This window comes from Aulonocara sp. 'chitande type north' Nkhata Bay, linkage group LG7 (genome assembly GCF_057382095.1).
Source record: "Aulonocara sp. 'chitande type north' Nkhata Bay isolate Kocher_YH1m ecotype deep benthic linkage group LG7, A_spYH_male_GT1.1, whole genome shotgun sequence".
Taxonomy (NCBI): domain Eukaryota; kingdom Metazoa; phylum Chordata; class Actinopteri; order Cichliformes; family Cichlidae; genus Aulonocara; species Aulonocara sp. 'chitande type north' Nkhata Bay.
In genome coordinates this window covers 21,577,698-21,598,756 of record NC_141350.1, presented here as the reverse complement: position 1 = coordinate 21,598,756, position 21,059 = coordinate 21,577,698, and the positions used below count along the sequence as shown (strand labels likewise).

Below are 21,059 nucleotides of genomic sequence, written 5' to 3'. Positions count from 1 at the left end.
TACTCCTAAAGCAGCTGTTGACAAGCTGCTGGTCTATAAATACTCTTTAAAAGAATGAATTTAGTCTTCCTGATCCCCAGAGAGAGCAGACGTGTCAGTCTTGTTCTCCTGTATTAATGGGACAGAGCGTCCGGGCGGTGGGTGGAGGGGGGGAGGGACCTGCACTGCCTCTCATTAAAGACAGTTGCTAAAAAGGAGCTGAAGACATCCAGCATCCAGCACACCGAGACGCACGGATGAAAAAAGCGGCAGGAGTGTGTGTGTGTATGTGTGTGTGAGTGAGCGTCTGTCTGTGTGAATAAAGAAACAGAAACAATTGGGTGTTAACAGTGTGAGCGGGAGGCTGAGCCCAGAGCAGAGGACACGGGAGCGCAGCGAAAGAGGAGGGTGAGAAAGAGTCAAAGAGAGACAGAGGAGAGATCATCAGAGCGTGGAACAGGTTCTTTCTGGAGCCCTCTCACTCAGCCTCAGCAGACATGCCTAACTTTGCTGGCACCTGGAAGATGAAGAAGAGCGAGAATTTTGATGAACTTCTCAAAGCTCTAGGTAAGCCCTCTCTATCCTTCCCTCAGTCTCCTCCACAGCCAGAGCCACATCTCTGTGCAAGGCTGACTATCCATCATGCCCATATAGGAAATGGGCTTTTCTTGTTCTTTGGGAATGGCATTCCTGACTTCCGACAACATCATATTGTTCAGAGAAGCTCCCTGGGAACAGGAGGCAGAGAACGGAGAGATGCTGCCGCAGGGAAAACCCTTGGCTTTAAGGGAGATAAGAAACAGTGGATGCTAAATTCCACCCTAAACAGACGTTGTATTGTTACATGGGGAGGAAAACGGGGGGTGCACAACATTATTCATGTTAAGCATTTAAGTAGGGCATGCATTAATGCCAGGGGAGGTCTCTGGAGCCCAGTGTTTTCTCTCGCCTCTGTTCTTTTTTCTTTGTTTTTTCACTCTTCTTAATCTTAACTGATGGTTGTGATGGTTTAGGTTCAGACCAGTTTAACTGGGTCATTCAATTGTGTTGCAGTGTTTAGTCATGCTGGCAGCGCCGAGGCAGGCAGAGCACGGCAAAGGGCCGCCTGTCTTTAGAATAATGCAGAACCCTTCAGGGAGAAGTTCCACTGTGAGAGGTTCCAGGAACTCTCCCGAACTGCTGACACCAAAGACTGGATTAAGATTCAAAATGTTAATGGACACTTCAGGTTTTAGCATAAAAAAAATCATCCAGGTCTAATCTATGTCATTTAATATCAATATGGATGCTGGTCGTATCTACTGTATCTGGTCTCCTGACATGTTTGAAAAATGTCTTCTGGTTTGAACCTATAGCCTTAGTTGGAGATCACCGAGGCAAAGACTGAAACAATGCTGGTTTCAGTTTTTATGGATAAATAAATTAACATCACACTTCTTTCATTTCCAGCCTCTATTTATATGGAGTCATTAAGGAGTTTGGAAAGTTCACTAAAGCACCTCTCCAGCAACCCCTCCCCATTTTGCGTTTGACATTCACCAGGCAGCAGCTGATCTGGCCTTAACTCTAATGGGGAAATCAGTCACTCTGCTAGTTTAGCACCTCATCCATTCAGGAACACATTAACATCTGCCACGTCAGATCACCCGGTAGCTCTTACATAAGGACCCCATCAATGAGAATGAGAGAGGGCAGTGATGGGCAACTGACGTGGATGCCAGTGCTGCGGCCTCCACTTTCCATCAACATCTTTATAATTATTTATTGGCTCAGAGGTTTCCCCTGAAGAAAGAGGGGACAATATGCAGAACGAAAAGACCTGATGTGTGCAAACCTGCATCCAAAGCATGTTGTAAATACTCAATAGAAACTTTAGTCAAGTTGTTAGCACCGTTAGAACCGTTTATAGACCTTGAGACATGCATGCAAATTAAATTCAAAGGAAATGCAGCCTTTTTAGACATGAGGGCAGCCTGCTGGTCGCACTGATCCTCATGCATATTTAATGCTAAAAAAAACCCCAAACCACTCTGTGATCTCCTTAGACCATGGGTGGGGTCAAGTAAACTGTCAAATGTGTTTTGAATCCTGACTGTTAACACAGCGGTTTGGGGATAGAATGATCTGAGCTAATTAGGGATTGGGAAATGAAACACTTGATGTTGTTTGCAAGCTTATAAACTGTCTATGGATGGAACTGTAAGTCGGCTGTTGGTAGGAGAAGGGCACTGAGACATAAAAGAGCCAGGGTTTTGGCAGGACGCAAGGCCAGATGGTCTTGCGGACTCAAACCGGGCATGCCAAACACTTGTCACACGCCTGCATGGAGCCACGTGCAGGATCACCACTTTTGCACCCGTCAAACAAAAGGAGAAAGTCAACGCTGACCTGACCTGACATCTTCAACAGTTTGTTTCCTTTCCTTGCAGACATGGCTGAATAATCCCTCACAGTGAGTTTAGTGCAGTTTAGTGAAATAGTTGTGGGCTCTGCCCGAGCCACAGAGCATTTATTGTGTTTTCACTCACAAATGCGTCGCTGTCATTCTTGGTTAATATTCAAACATGTTTGGATGCAAACACAAACCAATACAAGGAAACCTGCAGTCAGCTTGTCTCACTATATTTAAGGTCCTGAGCTGATAGAAACTGGCATGCAAGCCCAGAGAAGACTATCTGGGTGGGGCTGAGGGTATATCAATGGCTGGTTTCCTATATCTTGTTACTGTACAGAATAAACAGCATTTCCCACTTTTTCTCATAATGTGTCAAAATTTCAACAAAAAAAAAATGAAACACTGTATCTTTACTAAAACAGACTAAAAAGACTTGTTTTTGGAAATCTCTATTTGACTTCTTTTCAAGTACAAGTCAAAACCCCAACATTTAAATGTCCTCCTTTGAGCAAGCACTTGGCGACAGTGGGAAGGAAAAACTCCAGCAGAACCAGGTTCAGGAAGGAGGGGGCATCTGCCATGACTGGTTGGGGGAGGGAGACAGGACAAAAGACACAATGATTAAGAGAGCTAGAGATGAATAATAACTAATAGTTAAATGCAGAGTGGTGTATAAACACAGAGTGAAAAGAGCTGAAGAAGAAACACTTGGTGCATCACGGGAAGCCCCCAGACCCCCAGAGGCCTATTGCAGCAAAACTAGGGGAGGATTCAGGTTCACCTGATCCATCTCTCACTATAAGCTTTATCAAAAAGGAAAGTTTTAAGTCTAATGTGAAAAGTAAAGAGAAAGTCTGTCTCCTGAATCCAAACTGGGAGCAGGTTCCACAGAAGAGCGGCTGAAAGCTAAAAGGCTCTTCCTCCCACTCTACTTTTGAATATCAGAGGAACCACAAGTAATCACACTGGCAGGCGTGTGGGGTGGCTCATTCCTTGGAAACGAAGACCATGCAAGACCATTTCTGACATCCATATTTCTGCCCTTGCTGGCTGCTGACCAGCTTATTTAGGAGCTGACTGATGGTCAGTCTCATGCGCCGAGTCAGACTCTGAATTGAAGATGCTGGTGTAGCTGATCTGGTTGAGCAGGTGACCCAAGTATTAAAGGCTGAGGTCCTTGCTTGTGGGATCTAGGCTCGAGTCTGATCCAAACCATTTCCTGCGTGTCCCTCACTCTCTCCCCTCTTTCCTGCCAACTGTCTGCCTTGCACTATCCAGTAAAGCCAAAAGGTCTCACAATCTGAAAACTCTTTCAAATCCTTCTCTCTTCTAAAATCTGAGCAGAGAGAATTTTTGCCATCTTGATCATGTGAGTGGAACCTTGTGAAGTCACTTAACTTGTTTTAATTTTTGCTTTTAATGGAAAACAAGCCAAAGCCAAAGAGCCCAACATTGAAATATTAATAAAACAAAAGAAATTTGGTTTTGGTGAACACCAAAAATGGGTCCCAGAGACAACAAGAGCAAACATAAGGGATAATATTGTGACTCCAAGCACATACCACTGAGTCTGGGTAGAAAAGCCACACCCAACCATTATTCAAACCTTCTGTTTGTGAAGGGCAACCAGTCAGAAGAAAGATTGCATAAGGGGAGAGGAAGTAAAAGGTTTTTTAGACAGTGGAGAGTTTGAACAACTTTAAAACATCATAAAGGATATTTTGAAACTATAAATTAGTGAAACCCAGCTACAATCGTGAGACTGACCTTTGTTTCTCCCTCTTGTTGACCTGGTTCGGGTCGTGTCCATCCAGGAGTGAACGCCATGCTGAGGAAGGTGGCCGTGGCAGCGGCCTCCAACCCTCATGTGGAGATCCGTCAGGACGGGGAGCAGTTCTACATCAAAACCTCCACCAGTGTGCGCACCACTGAAATCAACTTCCACATCGGTGAAGAGTTTGACGAGGAGACGGTGGATGGACGGAAATGCAAGGTAAATTTGGTGAGAAGTAAAAAAAAATCAAGTGGTAACCTTAAGTTAAACGTGGTCCAGAATAAAGGCTAAAACTAACTAAGTCTATTTTTTTTGGCTTAGTTTGGTTTAGTTTAAAGGTATGTTTTAGGCCGTTCTAGCACGCTCAATTTTGTCTCAGGTTCTTGAAAATGTTAAGTTTGCATATTATTTGGCAAATTAAAAACAGAAAATAATGGGACGGTCTGGAATAGGAGCACCACTGTCAAAAGGATTTTATTTTCATTTATTGTCAAAATAAATAAAAAATCAGCAGAACTGGCTCTTTGAAAACAGTCCAGTTACTTAAAAAGAAAAATCCACAAACCAATCACTTAATGCAGAACTTATTTTCTTTCTGCTTTCTAAAACCACCTATGTCGGTGGTTTTAGAGACACAAAGGTGTCATAAATATTTATACCCTGTCACTAGCACAGCCCCTTGAGGTCCGCATGTCCTTCTGTAAAGTGGTACAAGAGGCAGGTGTAGCTCTGTAGAGAGAAAGAGATTTCAAAACAAGATGTGTGGATTTTACTGAGCAATCGAGTCATAATTTCTGGATGGAAAAAAAAGACACGGCTGTTGAGATTTTTCAATTATATTTGTGGTGCTTATGAGAACCACATTGCTTTACTCCCCTTCGCTTTCCCTTTTCCCCACCCTCATTTAAATGTTAAACTCTATCTTTTTCTGTTTTTTTCAAACACAATAATTTTTGTGCTGTTTTTCTGCGAAGCAAATAAGATGCGAAGCAGATGGTTTATGTTACAGTCACCCATGTGTTAGGAGAAGCTTGATTAATGGTGTGACTGTGGGACCACAAACCCACTGTGGGGACTCGCCTCCCATGTGCTGCAACAGAAGTCCCCTGAAGGTGGACATAGAAACTTTAAAAAAAAATCAGAATTAGTTTAAGTGTAAGGGTTAGGATGTCGTGGGTATTGCCTCTGAACTGCTGACAAAGTGCCTTAGAGTTCATTAAAGTTGGCTTAAGCATTTTATACAGATCATTGCAGCTGTTTGAAAAAAGAAAACAATCATGCACTAATGTGAGGTTTAAATCAGCAGGCATCCTTCAACACATTAATTTCATGAAAAGATGTGACATATAAGCACAATGTTGTAATCTTTGGTACGTCTCAAATAGTTGTCTTTGGTCTTCTTTTCCAGCAGATATTACACGCAATCGGCTTCATGCTTTAAACTGTCTGCATTGTTTGTACTGCTGGTAATTCTTTCTGTCTTCAAGAGCTTCAAAGCTGTTTCAAAGGCCCGAATGAGAAATTAATACCTCCTCACAGTCTCATCTATTGGTATCATGCTCACGTCAGAGCAGAGAGATTAAGGGCACTGGTGAGAGTTTCTCTCTGAACCTCTGCAGTCCCCGAGGGAGGACTCTTTCATCCTCAAAAGCAGCTAAAGTTTTGACACAGACATATAAATGTATATATATATATATATATATATATGTGTGTGTGTGTGTGTGTGTGTGTGTGTGTGTGTGCCCCAGGGGGAGCAGAGTGGACTAAGGATGTAATAAAATTGTTCATTTAATAACAAATCCCAGTAAAGCAACAGTCACTCAATGTGTAATTCATAATTACAACAATCTGCATATCTGAGGGGAGGAAATGTAGACATCCTGAACTAACAGCTGTACTCTGTTGCTTGTGATGATAGTGAGCTCGTCTCTTAGAGACATCTCTCGATACGATCTGAACAACAAGGCATTTACATCATCCGTAAAGTGAATATGCAGGCTGCACAATTAAATAAAGAGGAAGCGGGGATCGATTAAGCCTGATAAGGCCCATGTGAAAACTGACCTTCTTAGAGCTGAGCGCCACCTGTGTCTGCATATCAACGACTAAAATGATCTCATATGATCAGTTGCACTCCTCTAAAGTTGACCTAATAGAAAATTAATCACTTTACTTTTGTCACTTACATCATCTGCATTCAGTCATTTCCTGATATTACAGAGATAATATTTATGTACTGTAAATGGAGACGTGGACGTTTTTCTACTTTATATTTGTTACTGTAATATCATTAGTTACTTTGTTTATGTAGTTTATACATGGTGTCATATTGTTTATTGCTATAAATGTCAAATCTGTGTGAAGGAAGGAAGAAAAATGAACTTTTGGTGAAGCATATCTGCCCTTTGGTTTCACCTGCACAAGTGCCAAGGTAGGTCTCCCCTGCAGAATTGGTTTTCCCTGTGTCGGGATCAAGCACTGGGCTGTTCAAATCACGGACAAACAGTGTCCCACAGTTGTTTATGTTTTTAAACCCATTTTGCACACAGAGGCATTTTTTGAAAAATGTATTGATAGCAATGTTGAATATTATAGCACATGAAAAAAACAAACAACCATGCGTAAAATAATCACACCATGAAGCCTCTGCCTTTCTAAATGGAGGGACTGTAACTGCGTGTGTATATGTAAGCTTGTAAAACCTGAAGATAGTCAGATTAACAGTATTTTGTCTCTATCTGTCATTCTGCAATTCATCTCATGTAAACAATAACGTGGTGCACAGCGTGATGGGAAAAAAGGCACATACCTTTGACGTTGCGTGACCAACTCTGTATTCCTTGTCCACATAATGCAAAAAAGGTGTTTTAAAAAAATCTCCGTTTTCGGTGATTCGAAATGCCGTTTGTGGACGAAACAGCTGCGTTTTCAAAAATACCAGTGTAGATGTGGACACAGTGTAAAATAGTTAGTAGGGGAGACCGGGAATAGTTGTAACGTGGGTCAGTTGTAACACTTCCAATTTCTCCAATCAGGGCTAAGTTTCAAATGATGTGACTCATCCTGTGCATGCCCAATTCAGTTCTGCTATCACATGTGAAAAATCAGCACATTTTGTCAAACACAGACAATTTAACATGAAAAAAAGTAATTTATATGCCAAAAAGTAAGTTTTTCTACTTTATTTCAATTTATAATAGCATTATCTGATTTGCAGTTAAACTCATCAAACTTAAATTATGTTATTTGTATGTCTGTGGGGATATATTCTGTGTAGGTCTTTAGTGCTAATGTTTTAGTCGTTGGTTGTAATGTTAGCTAGTTCATGGCTATAGGAGTCTGGGTCAGTTGTAACAGCAACAGTCTGGGTTAGTTGTAACAATAATGCAGATGTTACAACTTACCACACTATTACTTTAACTTATATTAAACAAGTTGGGGCAACGACATCAGCAGAGAGAGGTTCACTGGTCGCATTTCTATATGCGGTTAATGCCATTGGCAACACAATTCCTCCACTGTTTGTGTTCCCCACACATACATTATGCAGACCACTGTGTCAGAGATGGACCAGTAGGAAGTACTGGTAGTGGAAATAAATCAGGATGGGTGCAAGAAACAGATTTCCTCATCTTTCTGAAGCACTTTGCAAACCACACCAAGGTAAGCCATGATAAAAAGTAATGGAATTGCGATGCTGGTGAACAACTACATTTTTTCAGCTTCATTGTTATGTTCAAAATTGGTGCAAGAGTTGTAGGTTATAATGCCCACTGAGCCAATGAGGCCAAACTCAAGGAAGACCAACCAAAATTAATGAAATATTCAGTTGCAGAAAATTCCATAATTTGTCTTTTTTGGGGGGGTTGGAATATGTTCAAAAGCTAGATTTCTGCATTCTGTCACACACACACACACAGCTACATAAATGGCTCTAAGTGCATTCATGTGTTGAATAAACAAAGATTACACGTTAATGTTTTGTTAGTACCCTTATTTCATTGTGTTACATTTTACCCCAGGATATGTTACAACTAACCCAGACTATGGGGTTAATTGTAACATTTCACTCTTCGTGTTTGAGACCATACCATGCAATGGGTAATTGTGCTGCAGAGAAAATAGCTGCACTATTTAATAGCAGAGACATGTAAATACTTTGCATTACATTTTGAATCCACTACCTTAAACGAGCTCCAATTTACAGACAGAAATGTCAAAAATGTTACAACTATCCCCGGTCTCCCGTAGTTTATTTTATTACTACCTGTAATTTATTGCAGATTACTTGTATTTGTTTAAGTGTTAACTAAATGTTTGAGGTGTGAAATAAACCGCAATGGAGCAAAATATGGGTGTGTGTAGTCGGAGGATGTGTTTGTGCGTGTGCGTGCGCGCGCGCGAGAAGGGGGCGGGGCGAGAACATTTTTCTTGTAAAACAAAGGGGGGCCTAGCAAAAAAAGTTTGGGAGCCACTGATTTAAACATCTGTCTTTCTGGGCCTATAATTGATATAAAAATTATTGTATGTAAGAGGGAAAAACATATTAATTTGGGTTGTGGTACTTAGAGGAGACATACAACTGAGCATAAAAGTTAACATGACTAAATTGAGGATTTTATTTCCACACGTGCAGATTTGCAACGAGCATTTTAAAAGCAAGATAGTCACTTTTACATTTGCCTGTGTTCAACAAGAACTTGGAGCTGCACAGCATAAATCCTGCAGCTGGGAGGGATTCTGTATCTAGCAGTAAGCTGTCACCCTGCTATAAGTGCCAGGAGAAAAGTAGCTTGGAATAAGTGAGAGCTGTGCTGCAGTATATTCACCTATGTGAATATAGAAAGTGCAGTGCAGAGAGTTACATAACAGATGTGCGAATGAGAATCTTGTCGACCTTCTCAAACCTATATGAATTTGGAGATCAGTCATATTTTTAAAATACTTTGATAAGATATTGTCAAATATTTGTCAAATATTTGAACTTTTAGCTCCTCCATTTAAGACAACTTTCCTCTGATTGGCTGCCCCTCTTAGAAGATTTAAACAACAGGTGGGTGGGGCATCTGCACCTGACATCCCTATATTGGGAATACTGCCACTAGTTAACATCATACAGAGATTAGTCTTACCCACTGGCTCACTGGGTTTACTTGTACAGTACACACATGAACCTACATGAACTCCATATATAAAACTCTGTTAATGGTAATATTAGCAACCATCATTAAAACATAAAGAGGTTCCCTTTTAATGTTAATCTACTTCATTGCAAGTCTCATAAATGATCAAAAAACACGCTATACCTTTATCATCTATTCGTGAGGGACTGAAGTCGTTTAGAGACCTTTTTTCTTTTTATTAGAATTGGCCGTCGACATTCAGTAGCAAGTTTTCAAGCTGCTTTTCTTTATCCTGTATTACGTAATTTCCCCGCCAGCTTGCTCTTCCAAAAAGCTAGACAGTTGTCTGGTTCCATTTTCAAATCTGTAATGGAAAAGTTAACATCCCGAAATATTCCTGGGCAACAGGACGAGTGAAATTCCTGCTTGTGGAGAAGAAATTCTGCACACGGAAAGGAAACTGTGTAATTGCATGCATGTGATAGTCAATATAATTCAGCCCAAAGCCTGAGAAATTGGAGATACAGTGTGTATTTATCCCAAACCACAGCATCCCTGTGGGTATTTGGACTGAACTCATTAACAGTTTGAGCCTTGTATCTCTCTCTCTGTAGCACTGCAGATAATACCTGAATGCTTTAGCTGCACTCACCGGATAACATGTGACACACAGACTTGTTGTCTTTACCTTTTGTTTTATGGTTTGATCTACATGTTGCAGCCAGGGGGAGCAGACATGACCCATTTTATATGACAGCGTTGGCTCCCTCTGTCTGAGCCCTGGGGCTGGGCTACACAGCTCTCAGCATCTCTGCTAGGAAGGCGACAAGTCAAGTTACCGTCACACATTTCTCACCTCTGGTTGCTTGAGCTAGCGCATCAGCGTCACTGCATTTAGGGGCGAAAGGCTTTATGAAAGACAAAAGGTACAGGCAGAGGTGTGCCTGACCCTGGATTTAAATGTAAAATTGTCTTTAAATTAAAGTGGCTGTCGGGCCACTTTAAATAGGGGTTTATATTTATTGTGTTTGGCTTAATCAAATTTGTGTTATAGCATGCACAGTAGGGGAAATAATTATTCAATCCACTTCTGAATTTGTTTGTTCACTCACGAAGAAATGAACTGTACATATTTTTTATGGCAGCTTCATTTTACTGGAGACAGAATAACAACAAAAAAAAAACGGAGGATAAGAACCTCCTTCCCTCAGCCCGAACACTGAAAATGGGTCATGGATGGGTCTTCCAGCAAGACAAAGACCCAAAACAGCCATTCCAACAAAGGAGCGGCTAAAGAAGAACACATTAAGGTCATGGAGTGGCCTAGCTAGTCTCCAGACTTCAGTCCTTCAAGTTGTTGAGCAGCAGCCAAGAAACCTAAAGGAGTCCACCCTGAGATGTCTGCAAACTGACCAACTTCAAGAAATGTCTTACCACCAACAAGGGCTTGTCCAAAAATTAGATAATGTTCACGTCTTTGCAAGACTTACAAATTCAGCACGGGACCAAATATTTTAAATTATAATATAAATAATAATAACAAAAAAAGTCTTCTAGCTAGTTTTGATGTGCAGCAAATTCTTCTCGTTCTGCATTCTGACTGATCCCATGTTTCTCTCCTGAGACCACAGAGTGCCTGAAACAAGTGAAAAAAGAGGAGATGGTTGCAAACCAGCAGGACATTTTCACAGAAAAGAAAATGACAACAACCTCAGTGTTGGACTGAGTTCAGCCACTAATTAGGGGTTATGCAAACAGTGCTGAACAAATCCCGGACACTCACGGGAGGCTGAAACTGAAAACACTGTATAGCATTGATGGTTCAACATTACAAGGAGAATTATTTTTTAGCAGTTGCCAATTTACAGATAAAGCAACACTATTATTTATTTGAAGCCGGTCTTTCCAATATGCACCCAATCTTAAGCTTATTTAACCACTTACTGTGTATTAAACTACTAAATAGACCATTATTACCACTGAGCTCCCTGCAGTTTGTTGCTGGCAAGGCTTTAATGCCCCCTTTGTCTTAAAACAGCTGTTTAGCTTAAGGCTTTAAATCAAAACAGTAAAGCTGTAGGGAGATGAAAGGTGATGAAATGCCCCACATAATCACGATTTTATTTTAAACACAATTAAAAATACTGCTGCATATTTCAAGGTAAAAATGAAGCAATGGTGGTCAGCAGCAAGCCTGCTGTTCCCTTGTGTGGCAATTATTACACAATCCTAGAGCAAAACCTGCAGAAGGCAGGACCCGCTGACCCTGGCACATGTGCCACAGGGGCGAGAGGGAGTGCGCGGGTGTTGGCGAGGTCTCAGGTGGATGAGGTTGGCAGAGAAGCCCTTAGTGGGTTTTAGCCTTCAGGCTTGGCTGCACCAGTGGTTAAAAGGATTACAAACTGATCTGCACCTTGTGAAGAGCAGAGGGCTTATTAACACCACCACAAGGTTAAAAAGCTCCGGTTAATCTGTGGAAGTGTGGTAACTGATAAGGTGCTTCCTGTCAATGCCAGAGGTGACAGCGAAAGTTAAAGGAGATACGCTTTAGTGGAGAGAGGTGGTTATTATCAGGTAATTTACTACCTGCAATTGTGGTTTTTGCATTTGTAAATGTAAAAAATCATCTGAGCACAACATAGCAAAGAGCACTTTCTTCATTTATGCTGATGGGCAGCACTGATGATGGTGGTGTCTTTTTTGCTAACGAACCACTGTAACACCGGCTAATGATAAAAATTTCTTTCTAAGGGCGGACCGTTTACCTTTTGCTTAGTTAAGTTTCACATGACCTCGATGTACATCTTAGAAAAATACTGCTGTGTCAAACGCTTTAATAAATACCCAGTGATTTTCATAATTCCACCTAATGTTGTGTGTAGCACTTCAACCTAAAGAGCGATGCTTTCAATGACAAAAAATATAGGAAATGATGCAATTATGATATGTTAATCTGATGCAGTGGTATTGTTTGTACACCATCGTAATAATGCTGGTACAAGATCAGCAGTGCAACTGACCAATCGCGTTCAATTAGCACTAGCCTTAAAGCTAGCTAACGCTCGGATGTCAGAGCTATGGAAGCCCGTTTCCGCCACTAAAAAAAAAAAAAAAGCTAGTATCCATAACTCGAAATTTCGAGTTATTTTCTCGAAATTTCGAGTTATTTTCTCGAAATTTTGAGTTAGCTCTGCCAATCAAAAATATACGTGAATGAGGTCGCTTTCTTGTTACCCGGAAGCATATGGTGCAGGACCGCGCACTCAAAAACGGATCCCAACAAATTAAAGTATGTTTGCTGATAGTAACACCATGTGATTCAGCTAATAACACAGGGATTTCATCATTTGTGAAGCCAGGCTGAAAACACTCAGCAATCTGTGCATTCACGACTGGATGTAATACCGGTAGCTTAGCTGTAGCATTTGTAGCTGAGGGCTTCAGCTTCCGGGTAACATGGAAATGACGTCATTCACGTAGATTACTGATTGGCAGCGCTAACTCGAAATTTCGAGTTGCTTTTCTCAAAATTTTGAGTTAATATGTCGAAATTTCGAGATAATAACTCGAAATTTCGAGAAAAAAACTCAAAATTTCGAGAAAATAACTCGAAATTTTGAGTTATGGATCCTTTTTTTTTTTTTTTTAGTGGCGGAAACGGGCTTCCATACAGATCGGATATGCTGCTTGGTAAAGTGTTTATTACATTGTATAAATTAATAAAGAAAAGAGTGGAAATGTTTACCATTTTTACCACAAGGGAGTTTTGTATAATCAATCACATTTTTTTCTTTTTCCCCACATGCAAAGCTATGACATCACAACAACATGATTGGTCAATTGCGATGTTGATCCTTGCTCAACATTATTATGATAATGGCGGAAGAACACTAACTCTGGGGTCTGAGACCCACCACAGTTACACAGGTTTACACTGAGATATTCATTGATGGATAATAATCTAAAGATTCTGAAATTTAACAGCCAACATTAGCTTTTTTTCTTCTCTATTTTCTCATATGCTCATATGATATTATTATGGGATACTGAAAAATATGCCCGCAAAAGCCATTTTGAAACAATGAAAAAATTGCAAAGACGCATATTAGATGAACGAAATGACAATTTGTGACCATAAGTTCCCGTGGGAATCTATCACTAAAGAGGTTGCGATTTTCTTTTCAAATATCTGTCATCTTTTTGTAGGAGTCCGTTTTAAACGGTTCTTAGAAAAAACTGTGCATCTGCCCTCTCTTTACCAGTCTGACACGTCATTTGTCTTCTGGCAGCTGCAAGGAAAGGCAAAGGATAAACACTGCCGTTAGAGAGATAATGTGATCAAACTGTGGGAGGAAGCTGAGCGAGAGTGTTATTTTGGGCTCTGAAAGAAAGCTTGAAAAATCCAACATAAAACTTTAAACCTTAACAGGAAATGAGATGTTTTCCCTCCACATCCCATCATATTATTTGCATCTGGTAAAACATGAGAGACTAAAAGAAAAGCAAAGACAGGGGATTTTCTGATAAGTAAAACACTACAGACAACACTGGAAAAGGTGAAACACATGCTGCAGACATTGGTCTTGGCCTCAAATGTGTGTACATAAGCACTTAGGATGCATGAGAATTTATCTGTGACTAGGAAAGCAAAAGAAAGATCAAATGAAGAAAAAAGAAAAAAGGCAAAGAGTGGAAAAAAGAGCTAAAGAAAGAAAGTAGTAGATGATCTGGCAGGAATATCATCAGCTGACCTTTTTATTTTTTATGTCAGCTGCACAGCTGTTACTGCATGTGACGTTTGGTAAAATCTGTCCACAGATATATAAATATGAGCACCATATAAAGTCTTTGTGGTATAGTTCCTGCTACAGGAAATCTCTCTAAGACTTGCTACTGATACACACAGAGTTACAAAGTGAAAAACCATATCAGCCTTGCTGTCGTGGCTGATAAACAGAGGGAACGCTGGAAGAAAGCCCTGCTGTTCTTCAGCTTGGCAAAGACTGTGGACGGCAGCCCGCGGGGATCTGTGATGGCTTTGGCTACCTTTGATATGGTGATTAACATTTGCCTCTGAGAAACCGAGGTGGCTGCTGAATTCAAATCAGAGGAATGGTGCTTTTTTCGAATTACAAAATAGCACAAACTATCAAACAAATGATCAGAAATCAAAACACAAATACTCCACCATGTGAGAGTTCATATTGTAGAGATTTTTTTAGGGTTTTTTAAGCTTAAATGCAGTCTTGGATAATGCTTTGACAGCTTTGATCAGTTCCAGGCTTTGGAGTGAGATCACTTAGCTAATTAGGATGCAATGCTGAAATGAAAAATGCAGCTGGTTGTATGGAGACGAAGCAAACTTCAACTGTGGGAAATCAGAGTCAGAGAAGAATAAGGCAGTGTTTTTATTCTTGAGTGACAACCTAGCCACCAGTTACACTCTGATATTTTGTTAAATTCAATAAAATAATGGATTAACAAAATAAAACATTTGGTGTTATAATAGAGCTGGTGGTACACTGAGTTTCCAGTCTTTGTGCTAAACTGCATACCTCCCTGCTTCACTCTGTTAAACCGGTAGATGCCAGTGACGCTGATTAAACTAGAAAAAAAAGTTCTCTAATTCTGAATTCTTCTCTCATTTTTAAATATATGAAATCTGAGTAAAATTACAACAAAGAGTAAATTAACATGTATGATGTAAAATGACTCCTCAATGAATTCGTATCCAGAAAGAGAAGCACATTTCCTAAAATATCATACAGTTTATTTAACAGAACAGCTGTGGAAACAGTGGACAGCTGAAATGAACTACAAGGGCAGTTTATGAGTCCCACACCGTCTAAATTATATACGCTGACCTTTTTGGGGTTTTTTTCTCTCAAGTAGGCTGTGTTGGATTTTTTAGCAAATGTGAAGCCAATGGAGGTCTGCCAGGACTGGCTGTAATGTGTTACATGCATCAAGTGTTTGTAAGCAGCTTTGCTTCTTGTTCTAATTCATGTGTGGCCGAATAAAGTTGTTCAGTCAGGTTATTGGCGAATACGTCCACTGAACCAGTACATGGCTAGACTGAAGATACATTAATGCTGGCAAATGAGTTTAAAATTGGTAAATGTGTAAATGTTCTACAAATCGTTGCTATATTGATATTTTAAATATACAGTAAAACATCAAGCTTGGGAACTATATATCAACCAAATGTGAAACCTTTATGCATTCACAGAGTTCTGCTGTGTACACAGTACCCTTACATTACTGTAACTCATCAACCATTTTGGTCATTTTTGGTAATTCTGTAATTTTGGTCATTTTACAGCCAAAATTTGAAACTAAGTCCATGTGGCCTGTGAGCTGTCTGGGTAATAAAAGGTTAAATCTTACATTTCTTTCTAATGGCGATTTCTCAGAAGTTTCTCAGAAGTCTTTCTCGTGTTCTCTGATTTATGAGCTCGGTAAAGATTTTCCTTGTGTATTTATGATCTCAGTTACTACTTTTAGTTATTGTTCAGCATAGCTTAATGTTCATGTTTGAAATTATTGCTCCCATTTAGAATGAAACTCATGTTAAAGCTGGACATGTTTTAGGGTGTGCTACCTTGTGATTGGCAAGTCAGCAGTGTCTGAACACACAGCATTCTTCGGTTTCTCATAATGCGTAGTTTAAAAAAACAAAACAAGATGGCGGCGGTCAAAATGCTGAATGCATCTTTGACATGCAGTCTGTGAGCAAAACTCACTTCTGGCTAAATCAACTTAGTGCTGATGCTGACATGCATTAAGGGTAAAATTCAAAAAGCCCATTTGGGAAATGATCACATTGCACACCCTGAAACAGTGTAAAAGTGCAACATGAATATATATCTTCTAGAAAATCGTGCTGACCCTGGTGCCTTTTTGTCCCTGTCTTCCCAGAGCCTCGCCACCTGGGAGTCAGAGAACAAAATTCACTGTCAGCAGACTCTGGTGGATGGTGACGGCCCCAAGACCTTCTGGACCCGAGAGCTGAATGGAGATGAGCTCACACTGGTGAGCGCACACTAATAAGTCATCTTCTCACTGAAAGCCTCTTAATAGATGACCACTGTTGCTTAGAAAAAAACCCCAAAGCAACTTTACCAACACAAAAGCAGAAAAGTCGAGGCTAAATGAAGAGAAAGACAAAGAATGAATGTTCGCCTAAAAATGTTATTTTACACGGATCGAGAGCAGGATCTGTAAGGTTTCTTCTGTAAGGCATCACGGCTTGGACCCAGAAGACATCAGATGCATTAAGATGTGCCTTTTGAGCAACTAGTGTACTCTGTTTGAGAAATGGTTAATAAAACTCAGGCAGTGAGTGTATGAAGTCACCCTGGAGATTCATCCATAAAGGAAATGAGAGAGGCTGTTTACCAAGGAGGCAAGCTTTCATCCACCCCGCAGAGAGATGTGAAAAGAGAACAAGAGGGGCTGCTACGCTGACATTGCAGTAATACCCCCTGTATTTATCCAGATTAATATGGGCAGGAGTCAATGGGTCTGAAGCCCCTCAAATGATGTGCAGGGGAGCAGAGCAACGCATCAGAAGACCAGTTCTCAGGGCCTCAACAGCTTTCTATTCTCAATGTTCAGCGCTCCCACACTCATTCCTGTTGTTCTTATGAGATGAATATCCAAAAGGCCAAAGCCTGAAACAATATGGAAGGTTTAGATGCTGAAAATAAGTCATCACAGAATGTTTATATAGCTCTATATTACAGGCCAGAATCAAGCAAGAAACAGCTTAAATCAAATCCTCAGTGTCTAAATAGTATTTTGCTCGAAGCTCCTCGTTCAAACTGACAAGCTGAGGAGGCTGAACATATGAATTCTTCTCGAGGCGATAAAAGCAAAATGTGTTACAGAGCTTGCCCCTCTGGTAGCCATGCTGCTGTGGAGGAGCTGAAGCATTCACACACTTACGGAGAGTGATCCTGCTGAACTGTGACAGAAGCTCACTCTCTGTGCTTCTCAGCTCTCCTCACTGTTATTATCCATGTACGTCGCTACACAGTCAGAGAAGCTTGAAGCCACATTTGTCCATGCTACTGTAGAGTTTAAAGAATAATATGTAGAGTTTAAAGAATAATATGCAATGTAATTTAAACTGTCCATCCATGATAATACTAAGGAGTAGTGTGCCATTGCCTTGCCATTAACCTCTGGGTTGCAAAGGGGCTTGCAGAGAAGCAGCACATGTGCACAAGCTGAAGCTGATTAAACAGCATGGGGGATGTGACAGGATAGGACTCACGCAAGGCTGTCAGCTGAGACATCATCTGATCTGCCAGGCTGATGTCTAACCTTGACTCAGTGGTCTACGCTCTGGTCTATAGATTACTAAAATGACTTTGGAGTGGCAAACATAATCGCTGCCTGGATTACATTTGGAGCCATCTGCGGATAGGTTTAGGCAACTAATGCACTATATTCTGATAGGTCTCTGATAGGCTCCTTTGGTTTGCATTTCATCTCACTGGACAGATTATAAGAGTTCTTAAGAAGGATTACCAAATGTTAAACTTTAAAAAACATTTTTTTTAAAAACCCTCCAGACTTTTTATCTCCCTAATTTGTTATAAAATTGCAAAGACCAAATGCAAGACAGAAGGCAGATGAAATGTAAGGGAAATAAATGCATAAACACTACTGGGAACACTGGGAAAATAAGACTATTAGAAACACGAAACAAGAAATTCAACAAACAGAAACAGAAACACACCACACACTAAACAAGCAGGTTTACATGGTTTATGTTTTTTTAAACTCATTGAAGCGGAAAGCCAACACTCTTGATTGCTTTATTTCTAAATCAATCATTTACTAATTGTTCAGCACGTCATGAAGCACCATTACGAGAACGAGAGAGCCACGAGTCATCTTCACACCCAGATGCCTTTCTGTCAGACAAGGAGCTGCAAAACCCGAAAGAAATATTGTGTGAATCTAATTTGAAGCTATCTGCTTTAAAAAAAAAAAAAGCGACTAACAATAGCAGAGCTTCAGCTCCTGACTCAAAGGAAGACTCAAGATCACACAGCAATGGTCTGAATGTGGCACATAACTAGGGCACATTTCCATATGATTTGCATGATCCGTTTAATTGGTTTAAGTCTGGAAATACTTGAGGGATAAAGTTGTTGTGTGGACGTCTTTTTGCAGCTGCATCATCTTGAAATGAAATCAGAGAACAGAAGGCTGGGCTCGAGCTGTGCATAAATCAGTCATTCAGAAGTTTCCTTTGGTTTCATCATCGGCAGTGTGAGGTAGACCCAGACTGATGAGCATAAATGTGACACTGATGTAGTGGCACATACTTCACTATTAAAAGGAGAAAAGTTTTCTTCTTCAGCCCACATAATCTTATTCTCTTGACATTATCCTGAAGAAAAAAGCAGATTGTTGTTTGGTTCAGAATTCAAAGCAAGAATACTTTCTAAGGAGAAAGTAAGTCGATTTGAAAGTATCTTTCAATCACTCTGATTGACAACTAAATGGCCAAAAATAAAATGGGAAACCTATTAATATGAGTCTAAAACCATTATAACACATGTGTCACAGCCCAGAACCTTTCTAGATGTTATTCGATGGAGGCGTGTGTGGAAACATAAATGTCAGGCACAGACATCAGATATTTTTATCCTGCCAGCTCTCTAGTATGAAATCTATACAACGCAATTCAGATCCCAGTGGGTGGGAGTCATGTGCACTGTTACCTGCACCTTTAACTTTAACTTTCAGGCCCCTCTTCAGTGGAACCATTTCCAGTTTGGATTTGGGAGACAGTCACTATCTCTACTTTTAAGATTAGGCTCAAAACCTTCCTTTTTGATCAAGCATATAGGTTTTTTGGGGGGCCTTTTTCAGCTTTATTTGATAGGCTCAGTGAAGAAAGGACAGGAAAGCAGGGGCAGACTCAAACCACTCTCAGCCGTATGACATGTGGTTGTCGCTGCTGGGGGCTTCCCGTGATGCACTCTGCGTTTATACAGCACTTTGCATTTATTATTAGTTATTATTAACCTCTGTCTCTCCTCCACGGTGTGTCTTTTGTCCCGTCTCCCTCCCCTCACTTCCAACCCGTCGCACGGCAGATGGCTGCCTCTCTCTGAGCCTTTGTTCTGCTGTAGGTTTCCTTCCTGTTAAAAGGTCTGTGAAGGTCCTCAGTCATCCAGGTGATCGTAGTCTAATGAGCTTGGAAAGAAAAGCATCTGGACTTCTTTAAGTTTCTTGAAATCAAGAAGTAAAGAAATCAATCAAATCAAGAAACCTAAAGAAGTCCAGACGCTTTTCTTTTCAAGCTCCTTGGACTTCCTGTTAAAAGGAAGTTTTTCCTTCCCACTGTCACCAAGTGTTTGCTCAAAGAGGTTCTCTGACTGTTGGTGTTTTCTCTGTATTATTGTAGGGTTGGTCTTTATCTTACAATATAAAACGCCTTGTTATGATTGATGCTATATAAATATAATAAAATTGAACTGAACTGAACACCCATTTAAAGTTTAACAGTGAACAACTGCTAGTATGATTTTTGACCAAAGAATTCAGCAGCTATCATCAGATTCTGGATGTGAGCGAGGGGGAAACTGAGAAACTAGAATCTTTTTGTCACCTTTGGCACAGATTTTTGGTTCTGTAGACAATTTCTTTGAGGACACCACCCCTGATTCCCCCTCAGATACCTCACTGTTGTTTAAATGGTTTAAGAGAACATTTTTAAATTCCTGTCTTAGGCCCACCTGTGCCACTCTATTTAAAGAAAAAAAAATTCTGGAAATTCTCCTGTATATACAGCAGAAATTTATTTTAAAAAAAGCATATAAACTTTAAATTTATAAAGAAAACAGTGGAGAACAAATGAAATTCAATTTCATAGCAAACAAAGGACATATTCAGAAACAGACATAAGCCATTTCCAAATGAGTCCATTGCACTTCAACAGTAATAAGACTACAGGAAACACATCAGTACTCTCATGTGAAATACAAAACCTGTTCATGATCAGTCCTGGGAGATCGGTTGAGAACACATATTTTCTGGTATTTTGTGGTCCTGCATGTCAACACAAACTATGCTGCGGTGTCTGTGTCTTTGTGCAAAGGGGGAAAAAAATGTTTGCATTAGCTCAAGGCTCGGCTTTTGTCATCTCAGTGTGTTTAGAACAGAGGATAAAGTCACATTCTTTCAGAAAGATTTAGTGTGCACTTATTTGCACACTCAAAAACTGAAAAAGTCCAAATGCCTTAGGACTTTTAGGCAGGCTTGTTGAAGTTTCAAAATGTGACCATTATAAGCGATAATCACTATCACATGGATGAAATTATCTTTTTGTCCCCTCCAGATTTTTGGTGCGGATGACGTAGTGTGCACAAGGATTTATGTCCGGGAGTGAAGCGCTACGACCTTCATCAGACCGAGGCAGACGCCCATTTGGGCCACAGCTCATTTAAACCCAACAACACATCATGCTAACATGCTAACGCATTTGCGCTCTGCAACGTATCCTGTATTATCTCTCAGCATCAGCCTGCTTAGTATCCCATAGCGATGTCTCTGTAATCTGGTTATTAATAGTGAATATTGTGTCAGCAGTACAGTAGCTGGGTATCTCCATATCCATACGTACAATCCCGGTGTCGGTTGTTTAAGTAGGAGTTAGTCATCAGTTGCATCGATTAAATGTTCATGTTCAATGAGAACACACAATAAAAAATGGAAACAAATAGTCTCTGCGCTCATTTCTCGATTACATGAATTTAAAGTGAAA

At 40.3% G+C, this 21,059-nt stretch overlaps 1 protein-coding gene across 1 annotated transcript; it reads left to right on the top strand.

Moving 5' to 3' along the window:
* The first annotated feature begins 187 nt into the window (after nucleotides 1-187).
* crabp1a (cellular retinoic acid binding protein 1a) lies at nucleotides 188-21,015 on the top strand. Its single transcript, XM_086299355.1, has 4 exons — nucleotides 188-546; nucleotides 4,189-4,367; nucleotides 16,190-16,303; nucleotides 20,634-21,015. The coding sequence occupies exons 1-4, from the start codon at nucleotides 477-479 to the stop codon at nucleotides 20,682-20,684; spliced, it is 414 nt and encodes a 137-aa protein (XP_086155481.1). The 5' UTR covers nucleotides 188-476; the 3' UTR covers nucleotides 20,685-21,015.
* Nucleotides 21,016-21,059: the final 44 nt, after the last annotated feature.